General features: G+C 39.3%; 1 protein-coding gene across 4 annotated transcripts in view; it reads right to left on the bottom strand.

Annotated features, from left to right (window-relative positions):
• HDAC4 (histone deacetylase 4) overlaps positions 1 to 13,069 on the bottom strand; it is a 270,470-nt gene that overhangs the window by 226,011 nt on the left and 31,390 nt on the right. For all 4 annotated transcript variants that reach the window (XM_085304382.1, XM_085304384.1, XM_085304383.1 and 1 more), the window contains exon 2: positions 12,346 to 12,591. In XM_085304382.1, coding sequence (XP_085160508.1) covers positions 12,346 to 12,367 — 22 coding nt within the window. In that variant the 5' untranslated portion in view covers positions 12,368 to 12,591. The remainder of the gene's footprint in view (positions 1 to 12,345; positions 12,592 to 13,069) is intronic.

The raw sequence follows: 13,069 nt of genomic DNA, 5'->3' as shown, positions 1-13,069 counted from the left end.
TGCTGATCTTTCCACTGAAGGCTGATCTTTCCATCAGAGGCTAAAAAAAATCCTGCTTTAGAGATAGGCTTTGAAGGAATTCCAAAGTGCAAGAACTACATAAAAAGAGAGAGAGAGAGAGAGAGAGAGAGAGAGAAATGGGAGGAATGTACAAATGACCCTTAGCAGGGATACTGACCTAGAAAGAACTTTAACTTGAACTCCATGTTGGAGCACAAAACAATTCTTCTGAGGATGCAGTCAAAACTTGTACAGAACCTCTCAATGACTTGATGATCCAAAAAGTAAAAACTTCACAGATTCCACAGTAACAGTCTTAAAAGTTTCAAGGTCCTAGTAGTTAACTCTTCTGTAGCAGGAGAGTTAGCAGAACATCCGCTACCTTAACACTGTCAAAATAGCATGCAGCCTTCATGCAACTTCCCCATATTAACCCATATTGGGTTAGGTTTAGCTCAGTTGGTTAGAGCATGGTGCTAATAATGCCAAGGTTGTGGGTTCGACCCCTGTACGGCCACTCGTTTGGGGGTTGGACTAGATGATCGCCAGAGGTCCCTTCCAAACTTTATGATTATATGTTGTTGTCTAAGACTGTTACTAAAGCCTCTTTCTTTTTTGGGGCAATTAAAATATCAATAGGGTAGCCACAGTGGAGAATTCAACCTGCTGGCCTTGTCCATGACTGACCAACGCATCTCCTGAAACAAATGCAGTTGGGGGGTGGGGGAGGGGGAGAAATATTACAARTACAGTCTGAAATGGTAATGTCTTCAAGGTGATGTTCTTAGATCACAAGTTTTCTTCTTGTAATGAAGGTTACCACCCTCATGGCCACGACCCTAGACAGTGTATTCAATCCAGTTTACAGAAGTAGCAGCCAGTATCTCTTACTGCCAGATCTTACCGCTAAGTTTACTTCTCAACCAATTTCAAAGTTTGTCTTGTTTTAAGGAACAGCCACATCCCAATTTTATTTTGTGGACCATTAACTGAGAGACAAAATCTGCAGGAAAAGCAGAAGGCTTATGAGGGGGATAACTGGAATTACCAAAAATGCATCTTTTCCTTTTGCTTTCTGGTGCTCAAAAGCAACTGAACTCTTAAAGTAAGTATATCCAGGACTAGTTCTCAAAAAAAAAAGAGAAAAGAAAGAAAGAAAGAAAGAAAAAAAGAAAGAAAGAAAAAAGAAAGAAAAGAAAGACACACATTTAAATCTTATATGTTAGCTCTTTGGAGCAACAAAATTCTCAACGGTATTCTTTTTGTAAAAATACTATGGGAAGTGTACAAGATGAAACAGGCCATGCAGTTCACACTAAAAAATACATTAAGGAGGAAAAGTATGTTACTAAACTCCATGAGTCAGGGATTAAAGAAGCAAAATGCTGCTGAAGAGTCGGCTTTTTTAAAGTAGCAGATCCGACCCCTACAGCTTGTGAAGCATAAGTCAGTCATTGCAAATCAGCAAAATTAAAAGGCAGCACAACGGAAGATTGTGCTATTTGCACCTGTGATATGCTTTATGTGATTCACAGGACCTCCAAAGAGAAAAAGATGAAGAGCTAAAGAACTTACAAAAAGAAACCAAGAAACTAAAGATGGAGGAAATTCCCAGATGAACAGGAAAAAATTAAAAAATAAAGAAAAAAACTACTCTAATCAAAAGAGAGGAAGATCCTAGAGCACAGAGATACAGCCCCTGTTGACAAATTAAACAATTGGAGCTAGAAACTGGAAAAGCATAAGATTTAAGAATAAAAGTTTCAGAAAATGAATTAAGGAAAGCTAGAAGAGCAGCTCATTTGCTAGCAGAGCAACCTAAAGTCACTAAGATAAGTCATGACCAATGCAAGGCAATCACTGTAGATCTAGGAGAAAAACGTGCTTTGCATGAAAGGTTAAGAGCTGATTCGAAGGCAGAAGTTGTTCCCAATTTTTCCCTAAACTCTGAACCTGCTTCCTCAAGAATTTAATAATTTAAGAATACAATGCTAGAAGTTCTTTTCAGCCCTGAGCTGGAAAGACTCCAYTCTATTAACTCTGTACTAACCTGAAAGGTTGAAAGGACAGGAAATAGAGAGATAAGCATCCAGGAAGAAGCAAGGAAACAGTCTGATAGAAGCCCCATGAGGCTAAGTGCACCACAGAACAATTATGTCCTTTAAATAGAAATATTGCAACTGATTGGTACACTTGAGCAGGGAGCATATAACCACACTTAGACAGAACAAAGCTAACCAAACTGGCTCATGCAAATCTATCTAGTAAAGATCCACGTACGCATGGTGAACTTTTAAGAATTTTAGCCAATCCAGGCATGAATTTTTAACAGGTGGATGTGAGAAAAGAGTTCCAGGGATGAGTCTTAACATGCTCTCAGTTTAGAAAATCAGAGGCCAAATGAAAATCCTTATATAGCCAGAAAAAAGTGTTTAGGCATCCTCTCTGGTAAAGTTCCTGTCCATGATTTGGGGGGGAGGGGGGCTAATTCTCATACATATGAATTTATGGCATTCATCTATGAAGGATTGGAATCCTCAATCAAATTAAGCCTAGGACTTTTTAACCACACACAGACTACATGGGAAGAATTATCTGTCAGCCTGCACAGAGTGGCTGCATTCTTGCAGGGCACTGGAACGATTAGGAGACCCAGACAAGGGAAAAACTCCTGTAAGTTCACTGAAACAGTAATTTGTTCTAATTGTGGCCCTCACTAAACTTCACTGACAGGGCAGAAAACCTCACAACATCCAAATTTCAATACTCCTTCAAGAAACATCCTGACCTCTAGTCAGAGGAGACAACTCTACTCCAAACCACTCAGCCCCTCAAAAATGAGGCTATCAAAGGTGCAATTCAACTCCCTCCCTACTCAAAATCCCAGTCCAAAATTACCTAAATCCAGACAAGATCCATTTAGAGACCACCTCTGTAAGGAATTCAGTGATCTTGGAGAATATATGAGAATTTATCATAATCAATTTGATGACACTTTAACAGAGGCTTTAGTAGAGCTAAAAAGATGGAAGCAAGAAGTACCGTAACTTCCCTGACCCTCAGATGAAACTGTGTCACAGCCTGTAAACTCAGTCCAGGCAAGCAAGTCCTAGACAAGGTCCATGAGTTCTGCTAGCAAGGCACTGGTTCCTGGGGGCTCACACCATGGATCCTGCCATTGGATTCTTGGGGACAACCCATGATCAAAATGGCTATAGGAAACCTAGGAAAACTGGCCCAATTTTTATTAGACACAGTAGCGTTCATGAACATTCTTGAGATATCTATGGTAAACTCGGGCAGAAAAACTCAAGAGCAGATCACTTAAGCAGCTGCAATGGAGCCTACCAGCTTGCACCAGTTTGGGAATACATCCCCTTCCAACTAGGGACATTAGAGGGAACAATGAACAGCGCAGTTAACAGCCCAGAAGGAGGAATTTTAGCTGTGCCATTTCTAAAGGAAGACTGTCTTACAGTAGATTTGGCAAATGGTCTTTCATGGTATTTTGAGGAAGGACCTGCAGTCATTTCCACTGTGCACAGATGTGCTACACTCTAGGTACCACAATCTGTTGTTACCATGACTGATGATGCTCAAGTGGGAAAATTCATGAAAGTTCAGACACAGAACAAGACTGAGTATGGTAGGACTGACATAGATGTGCTGACTGAAGGACCTGATCCTCACTCACAAAAACAATATAAATACTCAGCAGCGGCTGGAAGCAGGAATTAAGGCAGTAATAGAAGATCTTGCAAATCAAGGTGCTCTTATAGAGATGCTATCTATCTGTAATGCTTCCCTGTAGCCTGTGGGCAAAGCAGATGGGACTTGGAGGCTTACAGAGCTTTTAATACTTGGACATCGCTGGTAGGTTCCTGTGGTTGCCAAATACAGGGAAGTTGTGGCAGCATTTGCAGCATGGTCTCACTGGTACACTGTAATAGACCTGGCCAAAATATTCTGCCCCTGCCCCCATACTCCTGAATCAAGCTTGCTAATACAAAAATGCTGCTGCTTTTTTGGGAATCCAATTTGCATTCACTCACAACCTCCAAGGTTTCCACTCTTCCCCCACTATTTGCCACACACACGACATGTATGAGGGAAAAGATGCAACCAGAGTCCAGAAAGCATGTAATCTCACACATGGATGACTTTTTAACACAATCACTYACTAAAGAGAGAACAAAACACCTGAGGGCTGTGCTGCCATTCAGAGAGATCTGGACAGGCTGGAGAGCTGAATGGAGAGAAACCTCCTGAGGTTTAACAAGGGCAAGGGCAGAGTCCTGCACCTAGGGAAAAATCACCCTAGGCACCAGTACAAGCTGGGGGCTGACCTGCGGCAAAGCAGCTCTGCAGAGAAGGATGTGGGAGTGCTGGTGGATGAGAAGTTGACCATGAGGCAGCAATGTGCCCTTGTGGCCAAGAAGGCCAATGGCATCCTTGGGATGCATTAGGAAGAATGCTGCCAGCAGGTTGAGGGAGGTGATCCTGCCCCTCTACTCAGCCCTGCTGAGGCCGCATCTTGAGGACTGCGCCCAGTTCTGGGCTCCCCAGTACAAGAGAGATATGGAGCTGCTGGACAGAGTCCAGCATAGGGCTACGAGGATGATGAGAGGGCTGCAGCATCTGCCCGATGAGGAACGGCTGCGAGAGCTGGGCCTCTTCAGCCTGGGGAAGAGACGACTGAGAGGGGATCTTATCAATGCGTATAAGTATCTGAAAGGAATAAGTTTCTGAAAGGAAGGTGTCAAGGGGACAGGGACAAACTCTTTTCAGTTGTCCCATGTGACAGGACAGGAGGTAATGGGCACAAATTGAAGCACAGCAAGTTCCACCTGAATGTGAGGGGGAATTTCTCCACTGTGAGAGTGACAGAGCACTGGAACCAGTTGCCCAGAGAGGTTGTGGAGTCTCCTTCTCTGGAGACATTCAAGGCCCGCCTGGCTGCAATCCTGTCTAACATGCTGTAGGTGACCCTGCTGAGCAGGGAGGTTGGACTGGATGATCTCCAGAGGTCCCTTCCAACCTTACTGATTCTATGATTCCATGAAAAGAACTCACTGAAGAAATACTGGCTATCATAATCAAAACAAGATTTAACATGCAGAAAAAAAAATGGGAAAAGCCCAAAGGGATATGAACACAATATACATAGGACATGAGCCAGCCAGTAATGAATCAAAAATTCTCTGCGGACAAATATTCCCTAACACATAAGTGGGATGGACCGGCCCACACTGTGGATAAGGTTAGTCCTGCTGTTTAACAGGATGCAATTCCCCAGTGGAGTTATGGCAGGCCACAGAGGAAATATTTCCATGCTTCTCAACTGAAGAAATGGAAAGATGAACCTCTAGCCACTACAGATAAGCCCTCACCCCCACAACAGCCTTGAGTGACACAAAGTCCATCATTGCACAGCGTGGAAACAGAGGTTAGAATGAAAGTAGTTCCAAGTACTTCAGTTACAGCTTTATCCCAGGGGAAGAAGGGGAGATGGCCATAACATCCTTCTCTAGCACTTTTCTTCACAGGAAAAGCACAGTAATGTTTCTGCATCTGCTCCATATATGCAATTAGAGTGATAAAAACCAAGACCATCAAACCCACTGATAAGCAACTGAGACACCTATACCTCTGCTTGTTTGGAAATGCTATGCATGTCATATGCAAAGCTTTGATGGTCACAAGAGTGAAACCTACCTTCTCTGAGTGAATTCCACACTCACAGAAAGAACAAGTTGTGCACCAAAAGATCGGGCTGAATGTGTCCATCATGCCTCTTTAGATTTGCTATCCTTTTGTTACAGCACATATCCTTCAGCAGGTGATGAAAAGGGAATTAATGTGGCTTGTAAACCACTGTGGAATTATGCAGGGAAAAATCCAGATGTCAGGGTCACCTGGGATGTTAACACTGAGACTTTGTGAGATGGTATCACTGTTAGCAATCACCTGGGCTTCAAAATCTTGTTTTAGTCTTTCCACCGTAATAGAGGCTCAAGTCTTAAGAGCCAGGTGATGAACTGTACCCTTGGTTTGATCAACTCTCCCGGTCTTATGATCATGAAAGTCATTGCAGAATCAACTCCTGCAATTGAGCTATAAAAGGTAGAGATTTGAATCAGAAAGAGCCCCTGGACTGGCTCATCCCACTGACCAGAATAACTGACATAGCTTTGCTGCATGTGATCTGCTTCACAAACTTTGGAAAAGTGTCATTTAATGTTAGGGAACTTTGGTATAGGGAAGAAAGAATTAATGCTTATGTATGATTATTAATGAAACATCCCTCTAGGACTATAACTATTGCACAATTAAGTACAAGGGGACCAAATTAGATCAACCTACTAGATCAGGCCAACAGAAATATCCATCTCATCCATCTCTAAGTGTTCCAGGTTAGCCTAAATCCAGATTTGAAGTCAGAAGAATTGGATGGGTCCTAATGGAACAGGCCTGTGTGGTGTTGATGCAGCAAAAATTGAAGTCTTGTCTAATAAGCTTTCTTATACTACCCACCATACACCTGGTTCTTCCAGCATGGCAAAACATTGCAGAACATGATGAATTGGTTATGCTTTCATGTATTCAATCTTTGGAAGATAATATATCTACGGCTACGGCCTTTACACAAGCTCAGAAGCTATTACAGACTATTACCATTGCCATGATTAGATAAACTAAATATGGGTCAAATCCTAGAGAGGCAGTATCATTGATCAAACCCCAACTAACCCTGACTGAGATTTCTCTAATTGAATGGAACAAAGTGGTAAGTGCTACTTATGACCCAGGTTTAAGTCAACTACAATTATTCATAATCTTAATTTCAGATGCTGATATATTGAATGTCTATTCTGTGATCSACCTGGGTTTGCAAGCAAAGGAGGATTCAGTAATTTATTCTAAAGATGAACCACTATGCATACCCAGAAGATCATAACACTTGTTTGACACCACATTCTACTGATTCTTCTTCCTATACCAATGGTTCCTTATCGCAATAGTATTTTATATACATATATATATATATATTATATATTAAAAAAATGCTGTACCCTCAACTTTACCAATCTTTAGTCCCTATTCCAGTAGGAAACTTCCTGAAAGCTTTATACCATCACTCCAGCTTACATACATCAGAGCTAGATTGGTTAAAGTAAATGGGAGAAACAGCATTCTTAGAAGTTTCCCATAACAATGAACAAGTATCTGCTATCACTGCTAAGAGAGGCAGGGGCAGGCCATCATGAGTGGTGGGAGACTTTGCTCAGTTGGTCATTCTTGGCTAGCCAGATGTTCTCAATCATGCGCCATCCCATGATATCAACTTTAACATTTCAGATATTGAAATGTTCTGTTCTTGCACTGTCTCGGCTGTTTCACTGGACCAAACAAAAACTTGTAGTTTGAGACAGTGACTGATGATTGCTCATAGTTCTTCTGCTGGCCAGACTCCCTGGGAGGTGCTAAATAGAGCTTTTAACAAAAAGAGGCTTTTAGTTTAACACATGTATATCTAAGATGACTCCGTGTAGTCCATGCACTGAAATTGATGAAAGTTTTTATATAAAAATTAGGTCTACACATAGCAAAATGTGGGGGGAGTGACAGAAAGGGGACAAAAATAGAAGAAAACAAGAAAGGAAAGCAAGTAGGTCCAGACGTGATATCAAGGACACCACTCATCACAAAACTTCAGGACAGATATGTCCTCACTTTAATTATAGCAGAAAGTGAAGCTTGCTCGCCTACACCCTTTCTTGCTCTTTTCCTAACATTCTCAGAGACTGTCTTTAGCGAGTCTAAAGTGTTGCTGCAAGTTCCTTTAAATTGTGATTGAATAAGCTGCCAGATTTTGGGAGASTCCTCTTTGTCAGAGGAATTCATGGAGATACAGCCCCTATTTAATTAAATTTAAGAGCTGCTAAAGTTAAAAAGGACTGACTAAAGAYATAAGGTTCCATCTGCAGTAGTTGCTGGCAATACAGGATTCCTTAAAAATAGAAGATCTTTAACAAGATACATATGGATGTACATTCCTATACTTTATTTCTGTGAAATAAGACTCTGAATTTATGAATATTGCTATCTATGTGCAAGTCTCATTGGGAATTTGGACCTTAGCCTGCACACTTGCTACCCTCTACCTTGGAGAATGTGTAAGCACCGTTTGAACCCATTTCCCCAAATCAGCTTCATGTTTTCACTCTCCAAGCATTCATGCRGTTCACATTCACATACCAAAGCCCTAGATGTAACAGTGTTGTATTGCACTAGAGCACCAGGTGGGTACAGGGCAAAGGCACACTGTGTCAGAAGGAGAATGTTCTTTCAGATGTCAGCCACTAAGGAGCAAGTATTAGACACATACTAGCAGTGCTAAAGACAGAGCTTATTCCTGTAGTCTTCATTGTTTATTGAAAGAATGCTTTTGCCTCCAGATAACTTTCTAGAGAAAGACTCTTCACTGCCAGAAAGTAGGTCAGTGTCATTTAAAGCCCCTTTGAAATACATCTCCACAGAAACTTTTTAATCTTTAAAAGAAAACACATAAAATATTTATTTTGTAGTGCAAAACATCTGCAAGAATAACAGGGAAAGCTTTTATGCATACTGCATGAAATGGTCTTCCATGCCTCATTGAGCCACGGAATATGAAAGGAGAGTAGCTTCTTACACTCTGTAGATAAAATACCATACAAAAGTACTTACTAATCTAGCAAATCACAGTACATGACTTGCTAACTCATTTTCCCAGTGTTCTGTGATCAAGAAGCTTTCTGCTTTCCATATCCTCTCAGTTTTAATGTTCCTGCTGCAGATTTTTCTGTATCAGATAAGAATATTGAAGTTTAAGAACGAGCTGCCTAATTACCAAACATTCAGCATTTCAAAATGTAAATAAAATTTGCATCTCTGCAAAAGTAGCTGTGAAGAAAGAATATAGCATTTGCATTCAGACTAGCTAATTCCTGTAAGATAACATTTCATAAACAAAATGCTTCATTAAACATGGAGATTTTTTCTTTTTTACAAAGGAAAGTGAACTTTAAACAAATACAAATCAGTTGAGTGATTAACTTAAATCTTTGTTTTAAAAAAAGAAACTTAATGTATAATGGTATCAGTAAAACAATCTTTACTGATTAAAGAACCAAATGACAGCAAAACTTAGGCCATTGAAAATTTAAGGTGGGGGAGGCAGAAGGTAATAGCGAGAAGTTATCTAAGGTCATTGAGAAAGAAAAAAAAAAAAAACACACACACACTGAGCCAACCAAGATGAGCATCATCAGCATCACAAATTAAAGACAGTTTACATTGTGGCCAACATAACTGAAAAGTAAAACAAAATATGCCTCCTTCCCCCCCCCAAGCTTTGTCACAGTCCTAAACATTACCTTAATTAGCCTAATTTTCTCAATTATTTCTCAATTATACTTTGCAACAACTTGATATAGCATCATTTCAGCTTTTTTCCAGCTTCACTTCAACGTTGGAAGTAGTAGTGACTCCAGTGCCAAAAGCCAAATGGAATGCAATGTCTGAGCTTTTTCTTGACTAGACCTACACATCAACACCACCTTTTTCATTCTTACACATTGTAAAAATTTTTAATAATTTTTATGTTGCTGTTTCTAGAATATCTCATTCGTGATAGGTTTCGGAAACATTAGAGAAGAAAGCTCACATTCAATGAAGATTTAGTAGGCTCCTGAGTTAAAGCCAGAACCTTCCCTAAACAATGCACATCATTATTACTAATTATCTGCAGTCGTATAATAAAAATAGCTATTGCATCTGACAGGAGAAGACCAAGCATCATCTTTGGCAAGGTTTGGAAAATATTTCTACTAAATACTAAAAACCAATTCTAGGAAATGAACAGTAAGGATTCCACCTTGTAAACCAGCAGTAAAGGGCCATCGTGATACACTACACAATTTCCACTTAACGTTTGGAAATACAATCAGAATAAACCGAAATCTAAGAATGGCACAGGCACACACAAGCTAGACAACAGCAGGATTAGAACTGAATCATTATGGAAGCAGAATACTGTTYGTAAATATTTTCAAAGTGTACAGGCAGAACACCATTCCATATGTAAAAGAAAAAAAAAAAACACAAGATCATATTGTATGACAAAGATTCCTTATCCTTTAAATGATCTCCAGTGAAACACCTGGAAGATGTTTTGAGTTTCTATTACATCTCCTTCACTTCAAGGGTTTCTGTCAATATGCAGTCTGAGCTGCCTTTCTAAACAATGAAATTGCAATGGTCACTTCAAAAAGCAAACTATGAGAGTAGTTAGTAGTTTCCTTTATTACTAGTCTAATTTCTAGAAAACACTCATACAGTAATCACCACTTCAATTCTTACTGAGCTACTCCATAACTCCCTCTAAAGAGATCCATGGCATAGATCAAGAAAGTTTAAGGAACAGTAATTCAGGAGAACACAGACACACAAAGCTATCCAGCTAAGTGGCCACTTCCTTTCTTTTTATCTTTACTGTCTCTCAGTAAAGATAACTTGAAACACTGTTCATTAGAAAAGGCAAACTCAATTTGATTTTTACCACTACAAGACGTCTTCTTACTTGAGGATTTTCTTGCTTTTCTTTCCTAGCCCTTCTTACATGACTTCTTGCTACACAATCAGTTCAGAGTTTGGGCAAGAGTAGCACTAACTTTTTTGTCTTGCCTCTTTTTAAGCAGGTGACTTGCAGAAAAACAAGGTAAGTCAGTGAGCCTCCATCATTCCCGCACCAACAGAACACTCAAGCTAAAAATTATAGATCTTCTTCCTGATTCTCAGGCTTTCCACCTATGCTATGAACATCTGGGTAGCTCCTCTTTAAGAAGTAAAAGAATATCAAATCATATTTGTTGGGTTTTAAAGGTAAGTATATATTTCTCCAGCTATCCCATTCCCGTGGGGCGGGGAGGGGAAGTAGAAAGTCGTTAGGAATACCTTCTTATTTAAGGCAGAAATGCATGCAAATAAGCACCATTGACTTATTTGGAGGACAGGGCTCTTGAAAAACCCTAACACCGCAAAAACATTGCGGCACAAGTGAAGAGCTATTTGCAGAACACACTACCCATACATATGCACCTAGTTTCCCAACCCCCACAGTACCAGAAACAAGTTTCAAAATCTGTAAGATTTACATTATACAGGTAAAGGCCATTTTTTTCCAAAAGACTAATAACTTTAGAGATTTATAACATCATTTAGGTTCTTGCACAACGGTCAGATTTTCAACACTGTTGCTTGTAACCTCCTGCATTACATAYTTACTGCAGCACTTCTTGCTCCTAATCTCAGAAACAGCTAATGGACTGATAGAAATAATTCTAAAGCAAAAATAAAAATATTCCAAGATTTAAGGAACTATACGGTGGTGGTCAGAGTTCTTTGGTGGTTAACTTTAGTTTTATTTGACTGTTAGTCCAGAACTGATTAAACTGAAGCCTCAAAAATAAGTTGTCAAAGCCATAGTTAAACAGTACTTTGAGATGTTTTCTTGTTGTCAGATGACTTGCTTCCCAGTACTTATTATTCCCTACCATAAACTGAAATGGTCAATGTAGGCATGAAGTACAGTTAAAATTCCCTATCTAAAGCACAAGCTAATAAATGTCTGTCTAATGAAAGGTATCTGAAACTCTCTGGATACAAATACTTGAGACAACTGTAAGCCATGTAATCCTGGGTATCTACAGAGTCTTCTGTCAGATAGAACCGTGTATTTTTGTAGTGATGAATCTGTTAAGTATTGTTCTTTAATTAAAGACTATTATACACAATTCCCAATCAACATTGAGATTGAGCTGGATCAATTCACTTTTGTTCTAGCAAAAACTTTTTTTCTTTTGTAAGAAATAAGAGTATTTTAAAAGCCAAAGGGCTTTCTTCTTAAATAATTGATAAAGACACATTTGCAGAACCACAACCATTCCTCAGAGGAAGGCTACATACCATTAAGACACATGAGCATAGACTTAACAAATTAGTATCTAGTTAACACCTTGGAAAAGTGTCTAGATGTTTCAGTGATATATAACACAACAGTTAAACCTAAACACACAGGATTTCTTCGTAACTGATAAAGCAATCCAATCTTAAAACTGAGACTTAAAGTAGGAAAAAAAGTACTACTAGGAGAGAAACTGAGTTATCATTTCAACACAGTAAAACATCTTCTCATTCAACAAAAAGTCCTTTCATTCTGCAGTTCAGATACAGGGGTTTTTTTGGCCAAGTCCAATGGTGGTTTTGCTGTTGTCACTTGATTTAAAAGGATTTCATCCTTACCTGGATGGCTTTGGGAGCTCATTGCTAGTAACGTCTAGTCCTTTTGAGAACGGATTCAAGATCAGTTTCCAGGCAAGTAAAAGCAGCTCTTAAGAGCACCAATGCTTCACTAATACATAGAAATAGGAAGTGGGAATTAAATCATGGCCACCATATAAAATCCAGGGTAAAATGACATGCTGAGCTGTATACAAAGTAATCCAACAGAATGGCAGAATATCTTCTAATGGTTTTCAAAATGGGAACCTGTAAAGAAAAAGATGGCTATATTAGAGAACTAAGATTTACAGCTGTTTAACTTGCACATTATACTGYAGATTTTTTTCCAGAAAAGATTAAACTAGGATATCATTTAAGCCATTAAAGGTTCCAGAAAGAATAATTTTCAGAACTTTGGATGTAATTTTAAATTATTAGTTTGCATTCTTTTATGGTTAACACTTAAAAAAGTCAAACAATAAAACTTTTCAACTACATATACAAGTCTTAGAGACCTAAACATGCATGTTAATTCTGATCCTTCAACAGTACCATATGAAGCCACTTCAAACCAAAAATTCCATATTTCAAAAGCCATATGTATGTGCAGTAACTGTACTTCATGCATCTGCTCTCCAAAATTTTAAGACAGACTCCCAAATGCCGAGAAGTGGTTTTGCAGCAGGAAGGCAAAAAAACCCCACACAATTGATTCCATTCCTACTATGCCCAAACCTTCAGCAGT

The sequence above is a fragment of the Rhea americana genome, unplaced genomic scaffold (genome assembly GCF_003343005.1).
Source record: "Rhea americana isolate MKP2758 unplaced genomic scaffold, rheAme1 scaffold_209, whole genome shotgun sequence".
Lineage (NCBI taxonomy): Eukaryota > Metazoa > Chordata > Aves > Rheiformes > Rheidae > Rhea > Rhea americana.
Note: the sequence above shows the minus strand (reverse complement) of the source record. Positions and strands in the feature narration are given on the sequence as shown.